General features: G+C 47.5%; 10 protein-coding genes across 10 annotated transcripts; 6 read left to right on the forward strand and 4 right to left on the reverse strand.

Annotated features, from left to right (window-relative positions):
* Positions 1-211: 211 nt before the first annotated feature.
* On the reverse strand, positions 212-1,062 carry EV420DRAFT_1151037 (uncharacterized protein). Its single transcript, XM_060466097.1, has 3 exons — positions 908-1,062; positions 541-862; positions 212-492 (listed from the first exon to the last, which is right to left on the reverse strand). The coding sequence occupies exon 2, from the start codon at positions 856-858 to the stop codon at positions 562-564; it is 297 nt and encodes a 98-aa protein (XP_060334496.1). The 5' UTR covers positions 859-862; positions 908-1,062; the 3' UTR covers positions 212-492; positions 541-561.
* A 2,342-nt stretch (positions 1,063-3,404) lies between these two features.
* Positions 3,405-5,688, forward strand: EV420DRAFT_1639117 (uncharacterized protein; the record flags this gene model as incomplete). The annotated part of the gene is made up of 5 exons (XM_060476923.1): positions 3,405-3,849; positions 3,905-4,335; positions 4,373-4,608; positions 4,657-4,964; positions 5,015-5,688. The coding sequence occupies 5 exons, from the start codon at positions 3,405-3,407 to the stop codon at positions 5,686-5,688; spliced, it is 2,094 nt and encodes a 697-aa protein (XP_060334497.1).
* Positions 5,689-7,255: 1,567 nt separating this feature from the next.
* EV420DRAFT_1151186 (uncharacterized protein) lies at positions 7,256-8,957 on the forward strand. The gene is made up of 3 exons (XM_060466098.1): positions 7,256-8,399; positions 8,452-8,818; positions 8,880-8,957. Exons 1-2 carry the CDS (start codon positions 7,544-7,546, stop codon positions 8,763-8,765), a joined length of 1,170 nt encoding a protein of 389 aa, XP_060334498.1. The 5' UTR covers positions 7,256-7,543; the 3' UTR covers positions 8,766-8,818; positions 8,880-8,957.
* Positions 8,958-9,971: 1,014 nt separating this feature from the next.
* Positions 9,972-10,718, forward strand: EV420DRAFT_1522398 (uncharacterized protein). Its single transcript, XM_060472255.1, has 3 exons — positions 9,972-10,110; positions 10,168-10,201; positions 10,256-10,718. The coding sequence occupies exons 1-3, from the start codon at positions 9,980-9,982 to the stop codon at positions 10,367-10,369; spliced, it is 279 nt and encodes a 92-aa protein (XP_060334499.1). The 5' UTR covers positions 9,972-9,979; the 3' UTR covers positions 10,370-10,718.
* A 1,362-nt stretch (positions 10,719-12,080) lies between these two features.
* EV420DRAFT_1151255 (uncharacterized protein) lies at positions 12,081-14,085 on the forward strand. Its single transcript, XM_060466099.1, has 7 exons — positions 12,081-12,328; positions 12,384-12,407; positions 12,467-12,517; positions 12,572-13,084; positions 13,140-13,181; positions 13,230-13,293; positions 13,350-14,085. The coding sequence occupies exons 1-7, from the start codon at positions 12,220-12,222 to the stop codon at positions 13,915-13,917; spliced, it is 1,371 nt and encodes a 456-aa protein (XP_060334500.1). The 5' UTR covers positions 12,081-12,219; the 3' UTR covers positions 13,918-14,085.
* EV420DRAFT_1151361 (uncharacterized protein) lies at positions 14,086-16,143 on the forward strand. The gene is made up of 6 exons (XM_060466100.1): positions 14,086-14,449; positions 14,500-14,553; positions 14,609-15,118; positions 15,181-15,222; positions 15,278-15,338; positions 15,393-16,143. The coding sequence occupies exons 1-6, from the start codon at positions 14,254-14,256 to the stop codon at positions 15,943-15,945; spliced, it is 1,416 nt and encodes a 471-aa protein (XP_060334501.1). The 5' UTR covers positions 14,086-14,253; the 3' UTR covers positions 15,946-16,143.
* A 1,129-nt stretch (positions 16,144-17,272) lies between these two features.
* On the reverse strand, positions 17,273-19,010 carry EV420DRAFT_1639121 (uncharacterized protein; the record flags this gene model as incomplete). Its single annotated transcript, XM_060476924.1, has 5 exons — positions 17,273-17,580; positions 17,644-17,825; positions 17,874-18,150; positions 18,206-18,352; positions 18,410-19,010. 5 exons carry the CDS (start codon positions 19,008-19,010, stop codon positions 17,273-17,275), a joined length of 1,515 nt encoding a protein of 504 aa, XP_060334502.1.
* Positions 19,011-20,032: 1,022 nt separating this feature from the next.
* Positions 20,033-21,727, forward strand: EV420DRAFT_1761372 (uncharacterized protein; the record flags this gene model as incomplete). The annotated part of the gene is made up of 7 exons (XM_060480658.1): positions 20,033-20,227; positions 20,279-20,348; positions 20,397-20,725; positions 20,781-20,948; positions 20,996-21,343; positions 21,392-21,559; positions 21,614-21,727. The coding sequence occupies 7 exons, from the start codon at positions 20,033-20,035 to the stop codon at positions 21,725-21,727; spliced, it is 1,392 nt and encodes a 463-aa protein (XP_060334503.1).
* Positions 21,728-23,208: 1,481 nt separating this feature from the next.
* On the reverse strand, positions 23,209-24,282 carry EV420DRAFT_1151393 (uncharacterized protein). Its single transcript, XM_060466101.1, has 6 exons — positions 23,969-24,282; positions 23,902-23,915; positions 23,715-23,850; positions 23,618-23,655; positions 23,484-23,495; positions 23,209-23,317 (listed from the first exon to the last, which is right to left on the reverse strand). Exons 1-6 carry the CDS (start codon positions 24,024-24,026, stop codon positions 23,243-23,245), a joined length of 333 nt encoding a protein of 110 aa, XP_060334504.1. The 5' UTR covers positions 24,027-24,282; the 3' UTR covers positions 23,209-23,242.
* A 1,528-nt stretch (positions 24,283-25,810) lies between these two features.
* EV420DRAFT_1639124 (uncharacterized protein) lies at positions 25,811-27,581 on the reverse strand (the record flags this gene model as incomplete). Its single annotated transcript, XM_060476925.1, has 6 exons — positions 25,811-26,455; positions 26,502-26,627; positions 26,679-26,939; positions 26,992-27,408; positions 27,439-27,468; positions 27,522-27,581. The coding sequence occupies 6 exons, from the start codon at positions 27,579-27,581 to the stop codon at positions 25,811-25,813; spliced, it is 1,539 nt and encodes a 512-aa protein (XP_060334505.1).
* Between the last annotated feature and the right edge of the window lie 256 nt (positions 27,582-27,837).

Genomic DNA, 27,837 nt, shown 5'->3' on the forward strand with positions numbered 1-27,837 from the left:
TCGATGAACACCCAACACCCTTGATCCTGGATTGCAGCTACATGTACTACTTGCGACCAATTTTGTTCTTTGTTATAGGACACTCCATCTAGAGATGAGAGCTGCGGCAGCTAAGTACCACGTAAATCGCCTTTTTCAATGGATACACGGACGTTCAGGATTTTCGAAGGGTGATCGCTGTTGACGCTTTTCTGCCGCAAGTAGATCCAAACTTGATCAGAAACGGATATACCCACACTGATGTACGAGAAGACGCTACGGAGAGCTAATCTGTCTGCAGGGAATAAACGCTGTCAGGAACCCAGAAATCGGTAGCCAAGAAAAAAGGAGGTGAGCTGGATGCCGCTACGCTGCACCAGAAAAATTCTCTTGCAGTGAGCATCGATAGTGGGTTAAAGATTGGGCAATGCGCGGACACAAAGACAAGCCATTCACATTGGTAGATATCCAGTCGCGCAAGAAATCTTAGTAGTAATATACACATTCTCTGTTCTGTAGTTCGTTAGCGAGCTCATAAGCTAAACAGCCAAGTCCACTCACTATTCTCAACATATCCTCGTTTCAGATCCCTTTCCCGGCTCTCACCAGTTTCAGTTTCTCCTCTGGCACGCCATACCGTTGCATGAACTCTGCGATAACCTCTTTGCTGACGCGGAATCCAAATCCTGACTCCCCAGTGTGCAGATCAAGGTACGAGCCATTGCCCCCAGCATCGATTTTCTTGGCAACCTCATTTGCGGCATCGGCACTTGTCTTCCACATAAGTCTCTTGTCCACGACAGCGAGGAAATAGCCTGTCGCACGGTCGGTACCATACGCGATTTCGATGTCACCCTGTTCGATGGTGTAACGGGTCATGTTTCTGCGAGGAGTTAGCAAAACGAGCAGTTGAGGCGGTGGGACTGACACTAGGATAACGGGGGAAGGATCGTGTGAGTCAGGATCATGTCGAAGCGTCTTTTATGGTGCCCAGACCGATTAGGCCTATGGCAATTCTGCGGAGGCGCCGAAGAACTGTTGTAATTGAGTTTTATAGGCGCTCGGGAAGGTCATCACTACTGATTTGTACCAGAGTCATGCTAGTGTTCGTCCGTTCTGGAACTAGTCTGGCCGGGGTCCGGTTCGGTCCAGGTTCGGGCACATTTGCCTGAACCTCGAACCCGCACCTCCAGGTTCGCTCCCCAACCCCCCGAACCTCAAACCTGAACCTCAGGTTCAGGTCCACAAGGTTCGGTCCAGGTTCGAACCCGGTCCAACAGTTTTTTTTTCATTGTGTATCACAAACCATGCATATAAAAACAATCACTAAACTACATGGATCGACGACTACATTGAAAAGTCCCAGTCTGCCTCGTCAAAACAAGGTCCAGTATCCATCCACGCTTCATTCTGCGCACTTATGCGTCCATCTCGATAAGCTTCCTTCAAACGCTGCAGCGTCCCAAACTTCTCGGCACCAAGGTTTCGACGGCGAGGATCAGAATCAGTACGCCCTGCATATGAGAAAGCACGCTCCGATGATGTAGAAGATCCAGGGACGGCGAGATAATCACGGGCCATAGCAGACAGCACCGGATACTCGTCTTGGTGAATCTGATTCACACAAATTAGTCATATGAACTTCAATACAAGGACACAACGTACACCCCACCACGCGATAATGTCTTCACACAATGCCCGGTTCACTGGCTTGCTATACATGAATTCCTCAAGCTCTGCTGTTGGGCTCGCCGGCTCGGAAGGAACTGAAGCCGAGTTCTTGCGGATTAGCTCGTCAATCCAACTGTCAGTTGTCGTCAACGCTATCATAGTAGGATTTCGGAATGTCCTACCGGGTAATGTGCTTGCGTCTAGCACTAACGTTGCCGGTCATGAATGCCGTACTCTCTTTTACCCCATTTTCGCTAGAGAGCTCATTAGACATAGCCAGAGTAAGGATGGCGTCAATACTCACATGCATAGCAAGCAATAATGGCCGGCTTTCATCTCGCCGTCAACTTTCCGTACATCTGGACGGAAGCAGAGGCGTAAATCCGCAGTCTCGGCACTCCGCGTGCGTTTCGTTCGGGTCTGGACTAAGTTTAGTGTGATGTTACGGCAGAAACTAGACGGTATTATATACCTTCGGTGGTCAATGCGGCATGTTCCTTAGCTGTTAGGAGAGATACCGTTACAACATGAGCCTCATGTTTCCAAAATAAAAGTCGGTGAGACGACCGGCGATGTTAGGCGCCGTATGATGCTGATCTCTTCATCAGGAAGGGCCTTCGTAGCTTGGGAACCCGTTATCCAAGGGTCAAACGAAGATAAACCATCTTCCACAGGAATTTGATGATGCTTTAATGGGCTCTAGTTCAACGTCGTAGCCTTTGGAGTCGAGAAACTAGGCTGGTGTCGAGAAGAATTGGCTAACAGAAATTGGCTAGACCCCGTGTCTCGGACCCTTCATGGATATAATATTGGCTTTGGCAATACTTGGCGTCAGCAACACCGAGCCTGCTATTTATGATACAATATATTGATCTCGGTAGACAACGATAACTGGAAGAAAGAAGGATCAGTTCATGTATGGATGCAGGACCATATTATCCTTCACCTCCGGTTCGTAACGAGTGTTTCTGTCTCTCTCTATGCCAATCTTCTGCCATCGTTCTTTGGGCCTCCTGCATTTCAATTCCAAAACACGGTAGTGCGCACGATCTCCAAGGCACGTAGGTTTGATTAAATAGCGCCATGAGCACCTAACAAATCTCCGTTTTCAGCCTTAACTATAGCCGCAGTATGCGATACTTGACGGCTGGACGAGGGCCGAAATTGTTACCATAACTGTCGTCGACCATCATCCCAGTAAGGTTTGCATGCCACGGTTATTGAGAGACTTCAGCAATAAAGTCCAGTCAGCCATAGTACTTCCGAGTATGAATTCGAGAGCGCACGACGTCTCTTCCCAAGAGTTATGACTTGGCTTAACGATTCTCCAATGTTTACTTCTTGGTCGAGACGATGCTCGTAACAAGGAAACGCGTCGTTCTGTTTTCCGAGGGAGTGCATGCATTCGATCCCTATAGTACTAAAGTTGTCCGAGGTCCTCTTAGCGTCAATGTGGCGGAATAACTTGGCGAACCGCTTCATAATGATCGTAGAATGAAAAGGTCAGAGGTGATCAGAGATGGACCGGCATTGTCCGGGCATGTGACCAAAAGTATGCAGATTGTACCTCCTCCACCGTCAACTCAGAGAGAAATACTCCGTCGACAAATAGACCTCTAGGTGAGGTGACACGTTTATCTTCTCAGAGTGTCCCGCCCTGCAATCGTGCCAAGGCTATAAACCCCACCGCTAACCCGAACCACCCTACTCCTGAATCCGACAGATACTTTGAAGATCTCAGAAACCGCGTTCGCATGCCTGCAGACGATTTCTTTACCAATATTCTCCATATTCCTCATGACTGGCGAACAAGCGAAAAGATAATATCTCTGATTAGAGCCATCAAAGACGACGCCGCATTCATACAACATGTAAAGGCCTACAGCGAACTATGCCAAGAGGGCCCTCCCTGCAAAAGTGCCTTCGATGCTCTATGTGCCACCAACGACTCAAGTCCAGGCGTTTATCGACAAGACGTGAAGCCGGCAAATGACGGGCTACAAAAGGACGACCACGACACTCCAGTGGGCGTTCTTCGCGCCATGTTCAACAGTTCAAGAAACGTAGTTGGCAACATGGTAGACGATGAGCTGGAACATAACTTCTCTTGCGTGCAGACGATGCACTGGCAGGAATTCAAATCCAAGGTGTCCGACCTCAACGAGGGCACCGACGCCATCTATAGAGTTCTAACAATTGGTAAAGGTTTTTTTTTTTTTTTTCTGATATCCTTCTGAGCAGTTCTTGCGTCCAGGTAGGGGGTATCCTCAGGAGAAAGCGCATCGAGACCCTGGCGTTATCCTACCCCTCGACAAGTCGACCACCTCAAAGAAGCGGCATCGTTCGGAAGACGACACTTCTCGTGTCCTCTCCAAGTATGCACGATCTGGGATGGCAGCTGAAGTTTCGGATGCCAGGAAAGCGTCTGAAAATTTGGTGACACTCAGTTCTGTGACAAAAGTTACGGCCGGAGATGAAGAAGAATCCAAGGCGCGTCCAGCCGTACGGCCCCAGTGTGGTCTTTATGCCCTCGATATGGTTTCCAGCACTAGCTTTCGTACCCGTTGTATTGGTGTTCTCGTTGCGCTGGGACGAGTACAACTCATTTACTACGATTGCTCGGTCATTATTGTGTGTGACCCGATTGACATGTTCGAACGGGACGCCGAGCCGAAGTGGACTAACGTGACGGATATGTTCGCTGCGATGCTCATCGGATTAGGTCGACCCACTCAAGCGATGGGATATCCTGGAAGCATTCTGTGACGACAAGGTTCTCATCGATAACCCTTGCATCCATATGGACAGATGTGGCGACCCCAAGGATGGAAAAGGTCTCAAGTTCAAGCTCTACGATGATAAAATGGTTGAGGTCACCCTCGGCCAAATTATATCGCGCGCACCTGGCATCGTGGGTCGAAACACTTGCGTAGTCGAGGCAACATCAGAACACGAAGGGTGGAAGGGCAAAGAAATCATCGTCAAGATCAGCTGACCTGACAGTAGTCGAAGATCGGAGGCGGAGTTGGTCAAGACGGCTAGAGAGAAGGCGCTAGCGATGACACGAGGGAAAAAGCCAGACTGGGCCCTAGACCATCTACCCGACATTCTCCTTTCTCAAGACGTTGGCTACGACGCAGATTCTACTCAGGCAAATCTAGCAAATTTCTTCGAAAATGCACTATTGGCAGACAAGATGACGGTCGACTACGAAAAACGCGTCTGTCGAATCACGGTTCAGGAAAGGTTGTATCCTTTCGAGGAACTGAAGACGGCCAAAACGTATGCTCAAGTCTTTTTCGACATTTTACAAAGTGCGTACATCATCTTTCTTTTCCAATGAGATAATTTACAGTCATGCCAGTTCACAAATGGCTGTATGATCACCCGAGGATCCTCCAACAGGATATCAGTCCAGGGAATATCATATGGCGCCGCAATGCCAACGGGGACCTATGCGGAGTCCTTAACGATTTCGACCTGTCCACTCTTCGAGATGCCACTGGCCCTTCTTCGGCTCAGCGTACCGGAACTCTGCCCTACATGGCGTATGAACTTCTCATCAACGACAAGAAGGGATATCCGCCCAAGCACCTCTATCGCCATGGTGTGGAATCTATTTTCTACGTCATTTCACTGCTCTGTTATCGTTACAAACTTTTGACTACGTCAGACTCTGATGAACCCGAGATTTTGAAACGCATAAAAGTCCCTTCTGACTTTGACGACTGGTACAAACTCAGCCGCCCAAAGTTGAAAAAGGAGAAAGGCGATCTTTTCATGGATGTCGCTCGCACAGTGAACAATGGCTTCGCTGACTTTCAGCCCTGGTTAAGTGACCTTCACCAACAGCTCAGAGATGGACATCATGCTCGAGGTTCCCATATCACCCGCCGAAGACGCGGCAAAGCCACTGGACCCTATGACGACGAAACTCCACAGGGCCACGTTTCATACTCTATTGTCCTTGATATTTGTCGTCACTTCCCTGGATCGCCCCTCGTCGTACACAACGACCAGCCTAAAGAGGCAGCCTAATACTATAGATAGTAGCTATACACACTGTAGTCGTGTATGTAGCGTAGCGTCTGTTTACGAATCTTTATCGATAACTGTTGTAGCATATTTTTATTACAGTTATTGACAGGTCATTGCAACACCATCAGTCACTGAAACAGTTGATTTAGCCTCCTTCTCCCCAGTTCCGCTGCCTGACAGTGTTGTATAATCGGAGGCATAGATGTTATGGATTTTTAGTGATTTTTTGGGGATTTTAGCGCGACTGCTGACCCCGTGAAAAATCGAACAGTGATGCAAATTTGGCAGGGGTTTGCCACGTGGTCATTTACCAGTCAATGAAACACCGTAAATTACGAATATCTCAATAATAGATGCCTTGATCCACTTCATACTTTGTATGGATATCACTGAGCAATATTAAAAAATTTGTAGCTACTTTATTTGAGGAAAAAGACGATGTGTGGTGGATGGGACAAAAAACATTTTTCGGCGTTCCAATGACCGGTAAATAACTGTAATTTTTCGAAGAAATCAATGTGAATATCCTATTATCTCATTGCACAGCCGCCTTTTCTCTCTTCTTTCCTATGAATCATTCAACCGTTCTGGAATGATGCCCTGGCTCGCAACCACACTCAGCCCGTCTCATCATATGGTCGTTGAACAGCACCACGAGTGTCCACCAGTCTTCGTTTTCAACCTTGAGGATAATCGCAAGATCCTAGAGCTTGACGTCCTGATGAGGCTCGAAGAATGTTGAAAATGTTCGCTATTCCTAGTGATGTGCGGGCTTGGGCTTGAGCCCAAGCCTGACCCGAGCCGGCCTGAGCCCAGCCGGGCCCGAGCCTACTGTAGTGGGCTCGGCTTGACGATTTAAAAGCCCAAGGCCTGCCCAAAGCCCTGGGCTTTTGGTACATAATTTCTCTGCCTATGTGTTGAGTTTTCTGCTACTATTTCCAAGGCAAATATCCATGTACTGCTATTCTGGCACTCCTCTGATGATTTCGGCAGGATGCTGAATATCTGCTGACCCATATATTGCTTCACCAGCTGCACAGTGATGATATCATCACTGTGCCGAATACGGCAGCATCCTGAATCGGCATGTATTCACTCCCTGCAAGTTGTGCACACCTTCCAAACAATAAAATGTGTTATTGAGCTGATTTATGACTTACTTTCATTACATACAATGGTCCTAGATATGACTTCCCTCTGCACTAAAAGCCCAGGCTCAAGCCCAAGCCCGCCCAAGCCAAGCCCTGTTTTCAGGCTTAGGCCGGGCTTGCAATTTCTTGAAGCCTGAGCCCGCAAAAGCCGAGCCCGTTGAGCCCAAGCCCGGCCCGCACATCACTAGCTATTCCAATAGAAGTTGTCGTTGACTTTAATAACGAATCTATTTGATCAGAAACCCCCGCAGCATCAGTCGGTCAAGAAGCTTTTGAGTGTAAATTCGAGTGTGCATAATGTGCCATACCGTCCTTGCGTTGCTGAAACCCGGATGAGCTGGACGGCTTGGCCACGTGTCTCTCGGCAATCTGGACTCGGACCGTTGACCCGGGAAGTGTTCAACCTCGCAGTAATCATTCATTCATCTTGCTACTCGCTATACTAGCCTCTAAAAACAGATCACACATTACTATGACCTTACGCAACATACAAAGTGAAAGTAAGTCTCGAGTCTTCATTGTTAACGCGTTAACAGGCCATGTTTGAATTTGAAGATTCTTACGTATATCTGTCGATACAACTATTCGGTGTATCCAAGCATTCATGTGGTCGATTGTCACGAGTATGCAGTTCTGGACTCGATGGAGGCCTCGGATGCTGCAGGACTTAATTCCTCCGACGTTTTGTCCCACTAACAACCACCATGTCGTCCTCAAACTTTGGCACCTTTGCACGCAGCAAGACGAGAAAGTTTCCTCCTCAGGCCATTGACGAGATACTCTCCTTTGTCCATGATCTAGACACCCTCAAAAGCTGCACATTAGTTTGCCGAGATTGGGAGTCCACTGCGCAGCTATACCTGTTTTCCGTGGTACACGTCGGTGGTCATCCACCGCCTCGTCGTCACAATCCATACGACATACCTCATCCACTTATCCCTCTCAATGAACTCCATACCTTCAGATTACAAGGCTTTATCCGGGAGCTCCGTATCCTACAATCTCCCGGCAATGCCTTTCTCCAGCAGCTGCAGGTCATTCTCGACAACGGAGACTTCAGGAGACTCAAGACGGTGATGCTGGATCAGACCAGTCTTACCATGACTGGCGCGACTATGGCACAAGTCCAGAAGTTACTACTGTCGAATATCAGATTCTCTGGGCCCAACGGGCTACTGGCGCTCGATCTCTCCCGTTTCAGTTCCTTGGAGGATTTGCTGTTTGAAGGAATAACATTTCTCCCGTCGACTCTGGGTCCGCCAGTGAACACACCTCCTCCATTGCAACTGAAAACGTTGGTGATTCAGTCATGCGCCAACGATGTTTACGCGACGCTTATCGACACTCTCCTACTTGATCAGTCCCCTGTGAACATCAAGCACTTGAGTCGGTTCGACAATCATGACAATCAGCTCATATATATCGCAGACCCGCTGGACCCGAATGCCCGTATTCCGTGTCCAGACACTTTGAGTATGGCCTCAAGGGCTGTCGGACACCTGCTGAAGGAAAACAATGTTGTACAGCACATCGGTTTGCATAATGTGCCTGGTCAAACTGGTACGTACGCTCACAGCTTTCAAACTCATTCTCGTCTCATGAAAAGTTTTAGAACTGCTCACGCCCACCTTTCTTTGCGGGCTGCGGTCCCTTGTAGTGCCCATGAAAACACTCCAATTGAAGGAGTCTCTTCAAAATCTCTGTAACCTTCTCACCGAGTCAAAGCCTTCCGCGTCAGGGCCCTTGACCTTGATTCTCAAATATCCTTACTTCACGGCGGATATCTTACGATGCGGCCACGAGTGGATATTTCTCGATAATCTTGCTGGTTCTCATGTGGTGAAATTGGGGGGTTTTTATGGAGTATCCGGACGATGTTTCTTCGGAGGAGGAGACCTTGCAAGTCGCTGGGCCGCTACAATTTGAGCAACTTCTTTCTAGAAGCATGGCTAATGCGGTGTTGCGATTTGGGTATGTGGGTGCGTACTGCTGCATTTCGTCCTGAAATTCCAACGACTGATATTTACTCAATTTCAAAAGGCCTCAATACAATTGATGATTTCTTGGGGTGGTGAAATATCTACTTTGCGAGTCATTAAGCACCTCAAATACCATGCATGTAGCTCCAAGAGTTACCGCGGTATGTTACCTCGACGAAGGCGATGCTATGTAATATGTATAGAGTTCTAACAGTTGCCAACTTCTTCCATTCTTCGTCGACGACAGACTTTCAGGATCTTGTTCGGCAGTTATATTTTCTTTTTTATTTGTATATCAAACTGATCTGAAAAAGATGAGAATGGTTTCCGGTCAACTAGTGCTGTGGTTACGCGTGTTCGGGGAACTGATGAGTCGGTGTCTACTTTGGAATCCAGGTCCTAAAACAGAAATTCTCCGTTGCTTCTGGCCCTTGCCGCAATGATCAAGACCGCCGCACATTCACAGACTTGGACAAATGGTACTCTCCTTCGGAAACGCCTTCGCTACTCCCAGCATCTGTTCGCCTCTTATCCTTAGTCTTCTTCTTGCATCAATGTGCTTACACTTTCCATCTAAGCCGGTGAATTCCAACGCGGCCACGACTATCAGACTTGGAAAGTTGTATTCAAAAAGGATTTGCATCGATACGTTTTATCTATACGTGAAGAGCTCAATACGCATCTTCTCCTCTGAGGTCAGCCCTCAGCGACACGTGTTAGCGACGGTGAGTCATTAGTCCAAAGACTCCGAAACCTCTTGCTGGAATCGAATCCTTCGTTTCCGATGGAGATGATTTTTTCTCTGATCTTCTCTGCGGAGCTATTTGATCTCAATTACTTTGGGCCGTATTACCAGCGTTCAGTATTAATAATTATATCTAGCAACGCACTAGGGTTATGCCTTTCAAATCACCCACACCTACCTGCGGCCGGCGTATCATCGCAAGGCTACTATGAACGTCAGGGAGCTTGACAAAGGTGCGTAAGTGTCTCGATGTCGCTCTTTAGTCTGTCTTTGACCGGACAAGTACAGATCCTAACGCTGAGAAACTTGTTGTGACCTTTGATGCCTTGCTTTTTCTGGCGGTATTGCTCTGCATGGCTGTACTTGCCCCTCCGCTCCTGTCCACGAAGATCAAAAGGAAGAAGACGTGGTTTGGAATGATGATGTCTGGAGTATTTTGCGGCATTTCCTATTTGATCTTGATGTTCATTGGAGAACAGGATGGTCCCGAACCATCCGTAGCCGTCTGTTTATTCCAGGCTTGCTTGGTCCATTCAACCCCCGTTCTGTAAGTGCAGATATTCTCCTGATCTGCGTATGTTATACTTAATGGTCCCATCTGAAGTGTTGTCTCTTCCGCGCTTGGTTTTGTTTTGGAAGTCAGGGTATGACCTTGCCACCAAAAGCTATCCAACTGACAAAGTTCCCTTCAGCTGTTCATTGGTTGCTTCCTGAATTACCAAGGGAAATCTCCTTCCCGAGCTACTCCTTTGATCGTATGCTTTTCATTTGACGTGGACAAGTTTGGGCTGTGCTTAATGACCTAGATTTTAGGATCGTCGATTCTCATGAGTCCTACTCGTGTTATTGGAGGCTTTTGTGGTATTTGAATATTTTATTTTCATGACACTCTGATATTTCTCGGCACAGATAGGCATTGGAAATCCCGATGACGTTCGATGTAATGACTCACACCTGTATTGCTATATAACTACCTCAATACCGTAAGTACTGTACACAGCCGTCTGCGTTTGACATTCTTAGTACATTTCTACTAGTAACATCGTCTTCTGTGCACATGATGCCATCTTGTCCTTAGCGATGATGATCGCAGAAGGTAGACACTCGAGGGATCAAGCGCGAAACTAAATTATTGCTATTTCGAAAAATGATGAGAATCCAAAAAAAAAATTAAAAAGTTTTGGGCCCCGCAAAAAGACCTCCGAGTCCGCACTCAGGGGCCATGACGATCAACGTCATAGGTTGTTTCGTCGACAGTCGTGGGTTGTCTCAGATGGTGCAGGCTGAGATCGGGCTGGCATCTGGCGGGTCAAAACTTTTTTTCTTTTTCGAGAATCTCATCATTTTTGAAAATAGCAATAACACTACAAAACGTAGTCAATGTCATGATCATTATCTGGAAGACCAAGGCGAAACTTGGACGTCAACCCGGTTCCGCAAACATTGAAATACCAATACAACATCTTCTTCTCCGTATATTTTCCTTCTCCGTTTTTATAAGCCTTGCAGTTGGGTGAGTCTCTACATAAAGGATTCTTATATAGTACTAATACTCCCAGTCGGGGCAAAGCATGACCATCTACTCCCTTGTCATCCCTCCCAAGGGCAGTTCTGGTTCATCCTGGTATCTCCTACTGGGCATAGGTGTGTCATTCAACTCAGTCTCTGTCCCGCTTTACGAAATTCCAGCTCAGTACCACTCGTTGGTATCGCAACATTTGGGACTCAAAAGGTAAATCGCCATGACTTCCTCGGTTCTTTGCCGAGTTTGTTCACAACTACTGCAGGACATCCTGTATTTTTACTATTGGAGAAATGACATCTAGCACAACCGGATTCCATGCAACAGCGCTAGAAGAATTCTCGCCGTAGGAGAGTCGCGATTGGCACGTTCCTTATTCCTATTCGCATTCTTTATCTTTACCTATATACTATCCTTCGTTCACTTTCTAACCTTGGATCTTCTACAGCCCTACAATCTTTATTATCTGTCAGTAGTTACCCAGAGCCTTAGTTGACCGCTTCAGCGTCACTGTAACCGACTGAGGCGCATATACCACACGACTTATTACTATTTCATATTTATGCTTCTCACTTTTGAGTGCGTATCGAAGTTCTCTCTGAACTAAGTGCATTAATTATCTATTGGTTTTCCCTATCGTTGTTCCTGGCTGATTTCTTATTAGTGATATGTATTGTTTTCTTCATAGTACAGTATGTCAGCCTGAGCGCCGGACCGTGATCAGCCAAGGCCGTTTGAGGGCGTGGGAACATCTTAGAGTCCTCCCTTTCACTTAGACTCTTCGCAGAGCACCTAATCTTCAGCCTCAAATCTCGCATTTTATTATCCTATCCTGTCCTCATTCGATTGCGATGAAACGCCCACTTCTTGTCGAATCCAAAGTTTAGGTCAACAGGCCACACAAGACTCTTTTTTCAGTGTCGTTTTTCTTCGGAGGGTGAGGGTCGCAGTCAGATGTCCATCGAAAATCCAGAATTGGATTTTGATATCTGGCCCACGAAAGAACGGCCTCAATGAGCACGGATAATTCGCAACGGTTACTTCCAGGCGCAGATCTCGTTCGACATCCGTCAACTGCCCAACGAGACAGGACTTCTTCCAGAGCAGAGGCGTCTTCCCATCTACCAAACCACCATGGCCCACCGTTTTCTCAACGCTGTGAAGACGAATTGGAGATTTTCTCGCACCCTGAAACCGAACACGAACTTGAAGCATTGGACGGACAAAATGAAAAGAGTGAACAGTACGTCCTGCATGTTCTTATCCCTATCTTATGTATTTATCTATGTCATATGAAGAAATTATAGGCAGCATGAAGCCAGGTAAGGGTGCCCTCTTTGCGCTATCTCTTGATTTCAGGAAACTAATGCACTCTTTACAGAGGAAATGCAGAGGAAGATCATGGACATGTTGACTGAGGATGATATTAAAGGTGCGTCTTTTTCTTTGCTGTGAACTCGAGCTAGTCTGGTTAACCATATTTTAGTTTTATCCCCACTTCCCGATGAGAACGATCCTGGTATATTCGAAAACGAGCCTCATCCGAATGACGACGTCAGGACCCACGTACAGGTCGGCGAGTCGCAATGTCTAGTGACAAACTATCTGAAGCGACGACTCGAGCACATCCCCGGTTTTCCTCGACCTGTGAAAGATACGGGAGACAAGGCCTATCGTATTTCCCCCACGCTGCATAGCGGGATGGGCATGTTCGCGGCGCGTCGATTCAAGATGGGGGACCTCATCGCTGACGAAAGACCTTTGATGGTCATCCCCATTGGTCCACCGGCCGATTTCGGTTTCTTAATGGCACAAACGACGGGGGAGGACAGAATGAAGTACTCACAGGCGCTTGTGGGTTCTGTTTTCGAGCGCATGTCTGAAGAGAACCAGGAGGCATTTATGGGTCTTCATAATAGCCATCCGCATGATGGTCTACTCTTTGGCGTGGCTAGGACGAATGGGTATGGCCTCGATGACGACTTGATGGACGAGACTAGTAGGTCGTCGACTTTGCCATCGTAATTGTTGCTAATGTATGCTGCCAACGATAGAAAATGTCAAATTTCTATCACTGTTGGTCTCGCACAATAAAGGTAGGTTGCTCACCATTCTTGTATGCGGCTGAAAACGAGATTATTCAGATATGCAATCGAGGATTGGCAGGTACGCGGGCGTCTTCAAGGATCTCTCGAGGCTGAACCACAGGTAAGATGCGTTCTTTTAAAACGTGGTTGATGGTACTGACTCGGGTTACCAACTAGCTGTTCCCCCAATATCCACCGCAAGTTCCATATGGCCACGTTCTCTATGCAGATTCGCGCAGCTCGGGACATTGAGGAGGGCGAAGAGATTTTCACCACTTATACCGAGACTCTTCAGCCAGCTGCCGACCGCGCAAGAAGCCTCGCGCCTTATAGCATTGAATGTGGCTGCCGTGCTTGTCTCGACCCCGCCAAGAGTGACCCTATACGCGCTGCTGTACGCAATCGCTCAACGTCACCATCACTTCCTCCATCGAAAGCGAAGATCGATGCTGCAGTGCAGACTCTGGCGAGGATAGAGCAGGAAGGGCTCCAGGCCTCCGCTGCGTATCGCGAGACACTAGGCCGACTGTTCATCTCATACGTATGTGTGCACGACGAGAAGAAGGCGCTGATGTATGGGGAGAAGCTGTGGCTGGCCACAATGGCCGCTGGGGAACCGCTCTGCGAGATGTTCAGGAATGTAGAGGTGATGAAAAGTCGCCGCAGTGGATGGCGACGAAATGGTTTGTGCCGCCGAGGCGCCTTGTTTGAAAGTCTCTCGATCGAGTGCTGGAATTCTTTGTAAACGTGGTATAGATATGCAAACGTCGCTTTTCTTCATCCCTCGGGCCTCGGGCTTTACAATTTCATCATTGGACGGCTCGAGGTGTGCATACCAGCTGGTCAGTGGCCGGTTCACGTCGAAGACAAAGTCTGGATCGGTGACGGGGTACTCAATGCTCTCGTTTTTTCCTCGGATGGTCGCAGTCGTATATCCATTGCGCCTTTGGTATCTGGACCTGTGATGAGCATGGGTCATGGGTAACGGTTGCTACCAGGCGCGGATCTCCTTCGACATCTGTCAACTGCTCAATTTCAGGCAGGACTTCTTACAGGGCGTTCTCCCTTCAACCAAACCACCATGGCACATCGTTTTCTCAACGCTGCAAAGGCAAATTGGAGACTTTCTAGCACTCGGAAACCAACAGTAATAAACACGAACTTGAAGCGTCAGGTGGACGAAATGAAAAACCTGTTTGGTACACCTTCCCTGTTATTATCCGTCTCCTTTATATTTATTATCTTATATACAGAAACGGTAAACAATTTGACGCGAGGTAAGGATGCCCTCTTTGCACTAACGGAGAAGCTAATACATTGTTTATAGAGGAATACGAAGAGCTAATAAGGAAGTTTGGAGTGGCTGACGATGATGTCAAAGGTACATATTGGTCTTTGCCATGGACTTGAGCTCGTCTGATTCCACCGTATCGTAGCCTTAGCCCCACTTCCCGATGAGAACGATCCTGGTATATTCGAAAACGAGCCTCATCCGAATGACGACGTCAGGACCCACGTACAGGTCGGGGACTCGCAATGTCTGCTTACAAACTATGTCAAGCGACGACTCGAGCACATCCCCGGTTTTCCTCGACCTGTGAAAGATACGGGAGACAAGGCTTACCGTATTTCCTCCACGTTGCATAGGGGGTTGGGCATGTTCGCTGCACGCCGGTTCAACACAGGCGACCTCATCGCTGACGAGAGGCCTTTGATGGTTTACCCTCTTGGTCCATCGACCGATCTCAGCTCGATGTCAAATGGGGTGCGATCCAACCAGTCGAAGTATTCACAGGATCTTATTGGTTCGATTTTTGAGCGCATGTCTAAAGAGAGTCGGGAGGCCTTCATGGGGCTTTGTAAGAGCCGTTTGCATGATGATCCACTCTTGGGCGTGATTTTCGCAAATGGGTTTCATCTCGCTGATGACTTGAAGGATGAGACTGGTGAGTTGTCGACTCTACTGTTGCTGTTGATAACCGGTGCTGATGTATGCTGCCAACGATAGACAATGTGAAGTATTTATCACCGCTGGCTCCGAACATCGAAAGTAGGTTCCCAGTCATCACCCTTGTATATATGTGGTTGAAGTCGATATTATTCAGGTCTGCGAAGGCTCGGAAGGTATGCGAGCGTCCACAAGGATCTCTCTAGGGTGAACCACAGGTAAGATGTGTTCTTTGTGATTAATCTGCGTTACTGACATCTACCCCAATCTAGTTGCTCCCCGAACGCATCTTACAAGTTCCACATATCCACATTCTCTATGCAGCTTCGCGCAGCTAGGGATATTGAAGCAGGCGAAGAGATCTTCACCACTTGTATCGACAATCTCCAGCCAGCTGCGGAGCGTGCGAGATGTCTCTTGCCTCATGGCATCGAATGCACCTGCCGTGCTTGTCTTGACCCCACCAAGAGCGACCCTATACGCGCCGCTGTGAAGAACCGCCCGGTATTGTTTACTCCTCGGGATCTGAAGCCCCCTCAGGCTTGGATCGATCCTGCCCTGCAGACCCTGGCGAGGATAGAGGAAGAAGAACTCCAGGCTTCGACTGAGTACCGCCAGACGTTGCGCCAGTTGTTCAATGCGTACATGTACGTAAAAGACGAGGAGAATGCGCTGGTGTATGGGAAGAAACTGTGGGCGGCTAATTTGGCGGCTGGGAAACCGCTCTGTGAGATGTTTAGGGATGTGGAGTTGATGAAGAAGTCGCCTCAGTGGACTAGGCCGAAATGGTTGTGGGGGGTACAGAAGCGTCATGTAATCGTTTGAAAAGCTCTTCGACTCCGTTTGTAACTACTGTATTTATACATGCTTCCAGATTGTTGTTTCGCACGTTAAGGCCTAGCCGACGTTCTGTCGATGTGTACATTTATCTATGGCGTTACGTTTCTACGTGCATACCAACAGAAGAACTTGCCTGAGTTTCAAAAATTACATGTGAGTTGTATTATATTCCTGTTCCCGCTATTCTTTCACCTTGAAAAGTCACCTTTGCGATTTTACCATAGTTACAAGAAGCCTAACTGCTCAGATGAAAAACTGCAACGACGGTACGTACCCGGCCCTCTTTGTGGTGACTTCTTCGTCAGTTCCACGTTCCTAAACCTCTCATGCTGCCCACAGCCTCTCGCTCAACTCCAGTGCTTTCTTCTCGTTGCTCGTATGTACGTACGTATTGAGCACCTGATGCCTCTTCGCTTCCTTGAAAATATCGTTATTCTGTTCTCTTTCCCTGACTATCTTCGGACCATCTCAGGCTCAGGGAATGGCAGTTAATTTCTACCGTCTTTGGAGACTGACCCACGATGGAGACATGACCTCACGAACCCATAACGTCAGAAGTAGAGTTGCATCGTCTGGGAGGAGGTAATAACTCTTCCCAAAGACTTCCATAGGTGTTTGCAGCCATCGGATTGAGTCGAAAGCGGATCTGTCAGTGGGTCTTGGTAACATTTCGACAAAGGAACCGGATGATATTGACATATTGAACTCTACCCTCAGCGTGAAGATGGGCAAGCCTAGCATACTGGTCAGAGTCTATGGCGGTGGTGACTGCCATATGATAACGGATCAGTGGAAAGTCCTCGAAAAACGTTGATGTTAGAACGATTTACCAAGGTCTAAGCCCTTTGGAATATATGGGTGGTCGTCTTCAAAGACATCCAGAATTGTCTGCTTGTGCTCAAGAAACCGGCTATCAAACTGAGTTCCTATAAGGTGTCGGGCAAAAGCTCGTCCCAAAGCAAGATAGACCTATACAGACGTCCTCCGTTATGGGAGAAGTGGGGCCAGTATACTAGGGTGTGAAATGCGGAGGTGTGCAACGCCTTCTTTCTGTATACAGTGAAAAGACTCAGCAGCCTTCAACAGGCAAAGAGGAAGAGATGGCGTCAAAGACGGGGTCATAACTATTCTTTTTTTCATTTGCATGCATGTATTTTGTCCCAATGTCTGGTTGATAGTGTGCGTTGCATAACATTCATCTTTACCATGCATTTGATGTACCCCATGGAGAGCTACTCTGCGAGACGCACGCAACCATGTGATTGTAACAGTCGTGGCCTTCATGGAAATAGTGCTATGTCAGGTCACAGACTCAAGCTAGACTCAAGGAATGGCAGTTGATTTCTACTGTCTTTGGCGATTGGCCCACAGTGGAGACATGAACCCATGCAGCCATAATGTCAGGAGACTCAGAGTTGTATCGTCTTGGAGGAGGTAAGAACTCGCCCCAAACACTTCCATGAGTGTTTACAGCCATCGGATCGAGTCGAAAGCGGATCTGTGGGTGAGTCTTGGTAACACTGCAACAAAGGAACTGGGTAGTATTTACATATTGAGCTCTACCCTCGGCGGCAAGATGGGCAAGCCAAGCATACTGGGCGGAGTCTATGGCAGTGGTGACTGCCACATAGTGACGGATCAGCAGTAAGTCCTCGAACAATTTCGATGTTAAAAACATTTTACCAAGTTCCAATCCCTTTCGGATATATGGGTGATCGTCTTCAAATACATCCAGAATCTTCTGTTTGTGCTCAAGAAACCAGCTGTCAAAATGAGTTCCTATAAGGTGCCGGGCAAAAGCTCGTCCCAAAGCAAGATAGAGCGTTGCGGAGGAGCATCCAAGTCCAACAAGGATATCATAAATCCTGGATCCATCAAGAGAAAGAATGAATAGAAGATAAAGGCGCACGTACGATCTCTGCTCCATGAAAGCCCCAAGCGCATCCGTATTGAAAAGTGTACGTTTGCAATCCCACTCCAGAACAGGAGAATAATTTGGGTCTATGATCAGTTTTGTTGTCTCGCCTTCGAGGAGGGAAGCTATTTCATGAATTCGTGGCTCCGTGGACGACGTCGGATCAATGGCATTGAATAGGATGATAAACTTCCTCGACAAGGGATCGATGTACCCCACAGAGCCTACTGGAATGACTTGTTCGAGCATTGGTATGTTATGAGCGGTGCTTATTCCTAAACAAGCTGGTCATCAGCATACATAAAACAGCAAAGGCAGAGAACAACAGACCGGAACGTGAACCGTAATACCAGCGCAACCAGTCAGAGTTCCTTCGTTCGCCAAACATACACCGATACACAAAATCAAGCCCAATATCCTGACGCGGAAAATCGTACCACTCTTTAATAACAGAAATCGAAGAGCAAACGGCAATTTCTACATCAGTAATCAACGAATATAGGCATCACCACCTCTTGATAGGGTCTATAAGACGCTTCACGATCACGGGTGTGGCTCCCATGACGGTAAGATGCTGGACTCGTGGTTTAATGGTTGGTTTTCCACAGTGGCAGGAGCGGGGATACTGTAGACGGAAACTAGTAGACACGCAACGACGATAGTGATAGATAATGGTTAGCCGTGTAATTTGCCTGGGAACCCAGAAGCGGGGGATGTGGATTTGCGAATCGTCGACGTAGTCGACGTAGATGTGGGTTACATGTACAGGCGGATTAGGGCCATGGAACATCTTCCGAAGCGTAGATACTATTTCCCGGTTAGCTTCGACAGACGGCGTGCACTCGTTAGCGGCACGAAGCAGCCCTGGCAATGTCACATAATCTATCCTGAAAGTTATGGTACGGCAGAGCATTGGATGAGAGATTGAGGATAGTGACTTGATGCTATACAGTCGTCCTCCATTATAGGAGAAGGGAATGAACGAGTGCGTGGAATTCACCTGCTTGATCACAGCAGACCACTGTTTGGATACAAGAGAGCAAGCTGAGAAAATTATAACTTGTTCATCGATAGAATATTGGCCAGCCCAGAGTTCGGCAAGAATGCGCACGACGAGCTCGACTGGAGGCACCATGGAGACAGTTAGACCAGTGTTTCGCGATGAATTTAGACACGCCGTCCGAACAGTGACAATCAGGTGACTCCCCAGGTCAGGCCTCCGGACTTCCCGCCCCGGCCTCCCCTTCGGAATCGTCATCTGCGAAGAGTACGTCCAGCCTCAACCAAAAACAATGCCAACACCGTAGCCATACAATTACCATCTTTTTTATCGCATATCTCATCTTCTTGACCATTTTTCTTAATACGTGTAACCTTATTTACAACGAGCTACCGAGGTCAGCAGAGGTGGCCGATCAATCCAGTTTTCCAGTTTTCCTGACTTGCGTTTCAATGGGCCAAGATTCTTTTCCCGAGTTATAATCGGTAAGCCTAGCAACGGGCTTAGTATGCGGTCATAGGTCAAATAGATAAACGCACTTGAAACGCTCCAAAATAGTTTTAAATGCAAGCGCCGTCTTGAAAAATGGGAAAATCTTCGACCGAGTTGACGACTACGAATCGGAACGGCTGGACACTCCAAGACCTTCCAAAAATTTTGCGGTCTCTGAATCTTTGTCCTGTTACCAGTCTGCCCAAGCAGATAGAATAAAACATGAATAGTGACCCACTGTACTTCAAACTGATCACACTGAAATAACATTCCCACTGGATTGAACACATTTCAACTCGACACATATTTGTTTGCTGCAACCCAAAGACCGCCAACTGGAAGTCCTCGCAAGTGCACAACAAAGAAAAAAGGATCCCCCGACGACACAAGCCGGTACTGCAGTAGCAAGGTCATCGCGCCTCCGTGTTGCAAGCAGAGCACAGAGGACAAGGGCGGCAAAAATTAGATAACCAATACGGGAGGCGGTGCCTCCGTAATAGTGGTTAAACTATTAAGAACAGATACTACACTTGATCTAAGCCAAAAGGCCAGAGTGGTAAGGTTTTCAGATGTCGGGATTGGGTTTATATATCTCCGAGCCACGACGCACAGACCATATCCAAAGTCGGACATCGGGCCGATATTCCTCCCCTTCGACCACCACCATGAATCCCATCCTCAACGACGACGTCCTCAGCTGTATACTCGACGAGCTCCATGCTGAATATGCCGCCCTTAGGAACTGTTCACTCGTCTGTCGCAGTCTTAACCAGCTCGCCACCAAAATTCTGTATTCCAAGGTCATCTGGTCGCCCACCTTCCGTCCGACTTTAAATTTGAAAGACAAAGGACTACCCCCAGTACGTATCTTTCTTTATCCCGGTAGTGAAATCTCAGGAATTCAGAATTAGCCATCCTCGATGTTCAGCTCAGCTTGCCTGCCTCATCATGCGCCAAAAGTCATGTCGCTGGAAATTAGTGGTGAGTTCTGCTCTTTGTCTTCTTTGTGTACGCATCGACGTTCTACAGGATACCTTTCTCCGCGACCACCACCACTGAATCAGTTTCCGATGGTATTACTTAACGCCATTCAGTCTTTCGTGAATATGCGCTCTTGTCGCTTGACACCAACAATGTACCATGAAGACCTCTTCACAGATATCCTGGGTGCTCTAAAGTCGTTGCCTTACCTATCTCATCTCGCGGTCAATTCTTCATGTATGGATGCACCGAGGACGCCGATGCTAGTACAAATCACGGGGATTAATGTTTTGGTGCTACAAGATCCAACGAGAGCGATATTAGACGCGTTGCCATCATGGCTGGCCGACTTGACGTTGACTGAGTTGCACCTGAAGGTAGGTTATACCATCTTACCTCGACCTGATCCCGCGAGGCTGATACCTGTCATAGGGCAATTGTGGATCCATAACACCTGGCGTGCTTAAGTCCCTTGTGTCGCAGCTTGCGAACATCACCGCCTTTTCACTCGGACTATCATACTCTCTTACGGATGAAGACGTCTTTTCTTTTCTGTCGCAGCTACTCCAATTACGATCTGTGGCATTACAATACTATCTGGTTCGTCATTTACGTTCTTCGCGACTTTAGGCTGATTTTTTTTACAGCAACTACGCCGTTCACCTGTTACTCCCTTCTTACCCAACCTCCGGTCATTCACTGTCTACTACTCACCCGCATGGAGTCGCGACGAGGCCGATCGATTAGGCAAATGGATACGCACTGTGATCACGAGCTCTCCCATCGAGCATCTCGCCTTACTCTCCGATAACAACTTTGTAGCCTCCAACGTCCGGTTTGATGGTATTGTCCATCATCTAGCGAGTAAACATGCCGGTAGGCTGCGGCATCTTGAGATGCCACATGCGTTTATAAGCGTGGATGCGCTCAGACTTTTGTGCAAGGAGTGCTCGGTGTTGGAAGAACTCTCGGTGGCTGGGGGAAAGAACGTGCTAGTCAGTTGTCGATGACTTGCCACTGATGATTTACTGACTGTCCTTCAGGCCGTGCTTGATCAATGTATCCCACAGATGAAATGTCTCCACACTGCCCAAATCAATGTTCGAAACATCAAGCAGAGTCTATCTTCAGGGTTTCCGTCAGCAGGAAAGGATATCATGTTCAAGTCGGCGCGACTACGGAGACTGAATGTAAACGGGTATCATCTGGAGGTGAGAAACCTTCCCTATCTTTCTCGGCCTGTCTGTAACACATACATTCGCCAGGCACATTGGACGGCATCCACTGAAGGGAATGTCGAATTGGCGGTTGAACAGGTTTCACCACAATTTCCTCCTTGGGAAGTATGGGAACTGAAGTGGCTGCTTCACAGAGAGTGAACATCGGGCACGTAGACTTGGATACCCGAGAACAATGACAAGAAATTACAAACAGACCGTCGAGCATAGTGTTGTTCCCAAGGCGACGAGTCGTCATCGCAGGACAGTGTGGTCGAGCTAGTATACGCGGTAGATGATGGCGCGGGTAGGAATGGTGAGCTCACTGGCAATATCTCGGGAAAGGCGCAGGCTGACGAGTAATTAATTCTCCAGAGCTTTCAAGAGCCACGGATGTGCACAAAACCAATGTCGGATATAACGTAGAGATAAACAGCTGGTTTGACGTTCGGTGGCGGGAAGGAAAAAAGAATACAGTAATTGACCCTGATTTCCGTTCACCCCGCTCAGCGGGGCGAGATGAGATTTTGTCGTCTATTGCTCGGTGTAGGTGCATGCATAAATGAAGATAACCTGATCGGTCCCATCATCGACGAGCCGCGCTGTAGTCTCCAGACGACGCTCCGCTGGCTCTGACAACAACAGCACCAGAGACCTGACTTTGGACCACTGGAGAAGTACAGGTCACGGGCCAGCATAACCATTTGTCGGCCAACAGACGAGAAATATGTACTGAAAGTCGGAGGCGTCGTGGCACGTAATAGTAATTGGATGAAGCCGCTGAGAATACAGAAGTAGGCCGAGCAACGTAAATGGATTCAGACACCCCACGTAATGGCGTGCTACAGGCGGGGAAAGAAGCCAGAGGTTCTAACGGGATCGCTCATTCTCTATCAACGAATAGTAGTGTTTACATTCAATTACACCAAGACGCCCGGGAGCCGTCCTGCAACTTCACCGTTCGAGTTCGCATTTCTCGCAGGTTGAGGATCAACCTTGTTACTGTTACCGTCGTACTACACCAGATAAAGCTCAATTGCATGTCTGTCAGTATCTTTTGTCGATAATGGTCGTTTTGGAACTTACAATACGCCTAAGAGGACTAGAGAAACCTATTGGTGATTTGTTAGAAAATCCGGGAACGGAGTGAGGCGAAGGACTGACTGGGGCTACGGATGCTAGCAAGAGGTTCATTAGTCGGAGTGCTTGGTATAGATGAGCATCGGATGTTCCTGTGACGATACGGGTGCTTACAGAACAATATCTGAGTAGAATAGTATAAGACTATAGAGCCGTTTCTTGATTTCGAAGACTCACGAGGAAGTATATTATTCCATCTCGATACAGAAGCCTCCCGACGTCCGTATGTTGTGATCTTGGTCTTGACAAGGCATTGTACACCAGAGCTGTCAGAGCCATAACTTCAAAGAATATCTGTAATAGCACAATTCGAAATCACTGTCAAATGGGTCAGGAAAATGGTCCGCTATTCACACATGAAGCCCAGAGCATAGGCGCTTTTGCTCTATCCTTGATCGCGCAGGCACGGAGATCGTGATCGAAATAAACGTGATCTGAAGATGGTGATTCAGAGTTTGGAGTCTGAAGCCTAGGAAAAGCACATACGGCTCGTTGCTTGGACCACGACGGTCGTACACGTCATATTGGCTATCACAGTCAGGACGAAGAGCACCAAAGTGCAAAAAATGAAACGCGGGGTTCGTTCCCAGAGATTCCATAGGTGCAGGAGAACTAGGACTTGAGAAGGCAGTGAGTTGGCGTTTGAGAGTGGTTATAGGGATAAGTACAATTTGAAATCGCGACCGATATTTGGCCGAGGTATAACTAAGGTTTTTGGGATTAGCTATGGTTCCTGCGTGGGTATGTGAAACGGAAACTAATCACCGAGATGTCATACCAGATTACGCAGCTTCAGGGGAGAGACATCAGTGATCAATCCAAGTATCCCAACAGGCCGGAAAAGTTACAACTGGGAAAAAATCGTTACTTAGTAATGAAAGACCTTCGAGAAAGCACCGCGTTGGAACTTACGCTATTCGACACATGCGAGTTGGCTATTCCCGATAATACTGCGAGAGCCAATTAGGAGCTGACAGACAGCCAGACCCAAAGGAAAGCTGGGACGTACGGTGTATGTGGATGATGACGCTCGATGGGACGAAGTATCGGATAAGTAGGAAGAGGACTTTGGGGACGGACCAGCGTGCTGTCCAGATGAGCTCTACTTCGGCGGGGAATGTCAGGATGTGGTCATACAGCAGGACCTGGGATTGGTAGTGAAGTAAAGCGTTCGGCCGGAAAACTCCAAGGCTTACCACGAGCCCAGCACCTACAACGTTTACACATGAGTCTTCCGAGCGCCACAGACAATTAAGAGCTCACCACTTAAATAACGAGTAGCCTGGGCGTGCCACGCAATTTCAGTCGCCGTCTCGTTCATGGAGGACGTAGTCAAGCGGCGACTGCAGCAGCTCTGGGGCCCTGCATATTAGTATCACCCCTGGTCACACGGATCATCAGCTCTCAGTCTGCGCACGCGCCGGGTACAGTGAGCTTATTCCGCATTCATTGTTAACCCTGAAGCCGCTTAGAATGGAATGGAATGGTTGCTGCAGCAGAATGGGAAGATAATCCTGAATTAGTTCGTCGCAAGATGCCGTTCCGGAGAAGTGATATGTTGGGCTTTTATTCAGTATGCTTTTAGATAAGAGAATAGCATTGATTGATGGACCGTGGAGGGAAAACTGGAAAACTGAGTAGATTGGCGATCTCCGCTGATAGCTCAGGTAAATAAAAGTAAAACCTACCGACCTCGATGGCTCGTTGTAAGTAACGACAGTCGTAGCAACATTATGTATCTACTAGTGCATGAGTCCGAAATGACGGCGAATACGCACATTCCCTCTGATCCTTTAAAACCACCGCGATCCTGATCGTCGCAGACCAGCTGCGCCTCGCTGACATCAGCTGCAGATGATGTCGACCCGGGATAACGAGAGTCAAGAAATATGGCAGTCACACTGCATTGGCTTTACAGAGTGAGAGAGGAAATAGACCAGGGGAAAATCCGTGAGGTATTCAGCTCCTTGAACGACATCACTAACGACTTCAAGGGTGGTGGTGGTGTTACCGGCGCCAGGTCCCAATCAGGAAAGGCCGGGTCCACAGCCCTAACATGGCAAGCCATGCGCCGTGGCCTAAGGCAACGGTAGGAAGAGGTATCGGTTATACCGGGCCAGATCTGCGGCAGCGGCGACTACGGCCACGTGATCTATGTCGGAGATTCTGCATCGGCCTTTTACGGCGTTAAAAGGCTAAAAATGACGAAATCGGGCCGGGAGGCATTTAACGCATCATGAGAAAAGAGTCCGGAATTAGAATTCAGTTAGAATTTGATTGGAAGGCCATCCTAAGCCAGTATTATTCCTATTTGAAGCGGCCCTTAGATCGGGGATTTTATTTTATGCCGAATTTCCCCCTCTTGGCTTTTCATTTCCTGATAATGTGATTAATTTGTCCTTCTCAGCGCCTTAAGTGGTACTTTTTTAAAGGACTTTTTTATGCTATTGAAATTGTATTATAATTAAAATTTAACAACCTAATAAAACAGTTACAATCGGATTACAATTGGTTAGGTCGATTATTGTCGAACCTAAAAAAGATTTATTGTTATTTCATATTACCCTACACTTTTGAAGACTTGAACTGGAATTTGAAATTACAGAGGAAACGGGGCAAAGAAATAATTACATTTAAGTTAATACAAGAAGCAAGATTCAAACCAGTAAACTCCAGTTATATTAGATAATACATAAATAAATACATGGGCTAACCATTACACTAATAGGTCTTTATATATGTGGGCATCTAAAGTCTATATAATAGACTCCTACCATTTCAATGAATCACAGAAACTACTGCAAAGAAATACAGATACTGGCTCACAAGCGGTTAGGGGGAAGTAGATACAATACAGAACAACTAGTATTGGGGGAAAGGTACTCCAAGACAGGTAAACTAAGCATAAGCCGCTGAACCGTACTCCAAATCTTCCTCCAACATCTCATCAAGATCATATTCTCCTCCTACTGCTGCTGGCATAGCATCCGGAGAAACCTGTCTTCGGGAGCGAAGATGACGAGTCCCTGGGGCTTTCTCGGCATTGGCAACACCACCGTGGGTACCAGATGCTCCGGCTTTGCTTCCTCTGCCACGAGTTTCACCTCAGGTGAATTTCTTGCCTCCTCTTCCTCTTCCTCGGTTTGGTTTGGGTGCATTCACTGCAGCTGGCAAAGGGTTATCAGAAGCATTAGACCCCATCCCAGAGGCATTGCCTTGCTCAGTTCCTCTGTTCCGACCAACTAGGCTACTGCGATGCCCAAGAGCATCAGCAGTTATGGCAGTGATGGGCTCGTCATCAGAGCTAGTAGCAAATATGTTGGTAGGGTGAGGCTCATCATCAGAGTGAATCTCAACGTAGTTGTGTCCGGTAGCAGGAGGGTCAGCAAACCTAACTGCCCTGAGTGTCAGCAGCGGCATCAGTGTCGCTGACATATTATTCTCCCTATCATCCTCCAATGATGTGTTGACCTCTGTCTCCTGGTCTGCTTCTGGTTGGTGCAAAGCCCGTAGGATCTCTTCTTCTTCTGAGTCGGAATCCTTTCCGGCTTCTGAGATGACCAGCCCTGCCCCAGTTCTCCTTCGAGTGAAGAGATTTTGATTGAAAAAATCAATTGTCCTCTGTGTCGACGGAAGAGATATCGTCGTCTCGATGATTCGGATGTAATAGTCGCAATCCTGAGAATAAGGAATGCCGGTCTTGTCTCCTTCTTCGAGGAAGTTACCATCAGAAGTAAGAAGATAACAAAGCTAAACAGATGTAAGCGGAGTCTAATATACAAGAGGAGGAGCTTACTATGATCGCAGCACAAGCTATAGTGCCTGGCGTGATGGCAAAGATTTTCCAGAGTGTGCCATTGGTGGATCTGATCATCTTTCCAGCACGAAGGGATGACAGACCATACAGAATGAGACTTAAAACCTGGAACACATTGTTAAATAAGTACATACAAAGAGAGAAGTTTTTGCATACCTTTACCATTGCTGGAGAACGAAAGAGGCTGACGCTGGCTTCATCACCTTCTCCAACAGGATAGAGGACTTTGGGGCATTGCTTGTACCTCTGCCTAACCTCGTCATATCCCAGGAGGGACAAACAGAGTTCATTGCTGCCTTGAGCATACCCCGGATGGAAGACAGTATGGGGAACGGGAATGTCTTCAAAGATTGTAGAGGCAGACTGTCGGATGTGATGCATCATGGTGGATCTTAACCCGCCCGCAGCGGCTTTCATCTGAGTTCACATGAGTTTTCAAATGAAAAAAGAGCATAACAGGTAGACTCACCATGTTTTCCATTCCACTGTATCCGCTTTCCAGCATGTCATGGAATTTCTCTGGTATGACTCTATAAAGGGCTTTGACAATCCATAGCAGAGAGATCTGTCTCTCTGCATCTACTTTTTTTGAGCTCCAGTTCAGCACAAGCTTTCGCTTCGTGGTGTCCAGCTTGTTTAGCTCTTTTAGTTCCTCACGGTAGCAAGCTAGCTCTGCAGCACTCTCAACCCGGGGGTATCCAAATGGAAGGAATTTGTCCCACCAGACGTTGCAGGTCACAACGAGTGCTTTTGCCTGGTACTGCACATCCTTGATCTCGGCAGCTGTGAGTAATCTCTCGAGGCCCTTAGCCTTTTTAATGGAGGAATCGGCAGCAACAGGGCCAGAAACAGAGTTGGAAGCAGCAGATGACGAGGTGGAGGAGACCTTGAGCTCTCAGTTTTCTTGAGACAACACCTGGTTTTGAAGCTTGAGAGCCTGCATTGTCTGGTACAAAACTATGTGAGTACTTAGTCTTGTCAATGCAGAAAGGGCGTTACCTTAAGTAACTGTTCAATTGTTTGCTGTTTAGTGGTCGAGACATTTGAAGCTGCAGACATGGTGAGTGAAGAAAAAAGATAGGTGAAGAGAAAAAAAAACCGACACGCGGGCAAAAATCTTATGCTGTCAAGAAATCAGCTCTGACTAGAATCGCTGACACATGTCAAGGTAAGGCCAAGGAATATCCTCTCATATGCAGACGTGGATAGTACCAAAGGATATCGAACTATTGTTTCTAGATAGATTACAATTTCACTGAAATATTCTATGGAGTCCTGCAAAAATTAAAAGACCGTTAATAGAGATTTTCAATTT

Source organism: Desarmillaria tabescens (assembly GCF_030435595.1).
Source record: "Desarmillaria tabescens strain CCBAS 213 chromosome Unknown EV420scaffold_8, whole genome shotgun sequence".
Lineage (NCBI taxonomy): Eukaryota > Fungi > Basidiomycota > Agaricomycetes > Agaricales > Physalacriaceae > Desarmillaria > Desarmillaria tabescens.

Bases quoted from the DNA above. Each gene is read 5' to 3' on its own strand.
- EV420DRAFT_1151037 (XM_060466097.1), bottom strand. From the start codon at position 858: ATGACCCGTTACACCATCGAACAGGGTGACATCGAAATCGCGTATGGT.
- EV420DRAFT_1151186 (XM_060466098.1), top strand. From the start codon at position 7,544: ATGTCGTCCTCAAACTTTGGCACCTTTGCACGCAGCAAGACGAGAAAG. The intron at 8,400-8,451 runs GTACGTACGCTC...GAAAAGTTTTAG, and splicing joins TAATGTGCCTGGTCAAACTG to AACTGCTCACGCCCACCTTT.
- EV420DRAFT_1522398 (XM_060472255.1), top strand. From the start codon at position 9,980: ATGATGATGTCTGGAGTATTTTGCGGCATTTCCTATTTGATCTTGATG. The intron at 10,111-10,167 runs GTAAGTGCAGAT...TCCCATCTGAAG, and splicing joins GTCCATTCAACCCCCGTTCT to TGTTGTCTCTTCCGCGCTTG. The intron at 10,202-10,255 runs GTCAGGGTATGA...AGTTCCCTTCAG, and splicing joins CGCTTGGTTTTGTTTTGGAA to CTGTTCATTGGTTGCTTCCT.
- EV420DRAFT_1151255 (XM_060466099.1), top strand. From the start codon at position 12,220: ATGGCCCACCGTTTTCTCAACGCTGTGAAGACGAATTGGAGATTTTCT. The intron at 12,329-12,383 runs GTACGTCCTGCA...TGTCATATGAAG, and splicing joins CAAAATGAAAAGAGTGAACA to AAATTATAGGCAGCATGAAG. The intron at 12,518-12,571 runs GTGCGTCTTTTT...ACCATATTTTAG, and splicing joins GACTGAGGATGATATTAAAG to TTTTATCCCCACTTCCCGAT.
- EV420DRAFT_1151361 (XM_060466100.1), top strand. From the start codon at position 14,254: ATGGCACATCGTTTTCTCAACGCTGCAAAGGCAAATTGGAGACTTTCT. The intron at 14,450-14,499 runs GTAAGGATGCCC...CATTGTTTATAG, and splicing joins GGTAAACAATTTGACGCGAG to AGGAATACGAAGAGCTAATA. The intron at 15,339-15,392 runs GTAAGATGTGTT...ACCCCAATCTAG, and splicing joins CTCTCTAGGGTGAACCACAG to TTGCTCCCCGAACGCATCTT.
- EV420DRAFT_1151393 (XM_060466101.1), bottom strand. From the start codon at position 24,026: ATGAACGAGACGGCGACTGAAATTGCGTGGCACGCCCAGGCTACTCGT. The intron at 23,656-23,714 runs GTACGTCCCAGC...TGGCTCTCGCAG, and splicing joins CGTCATCATCCACATACACC to TATTATCGGGAATAGCCAAC.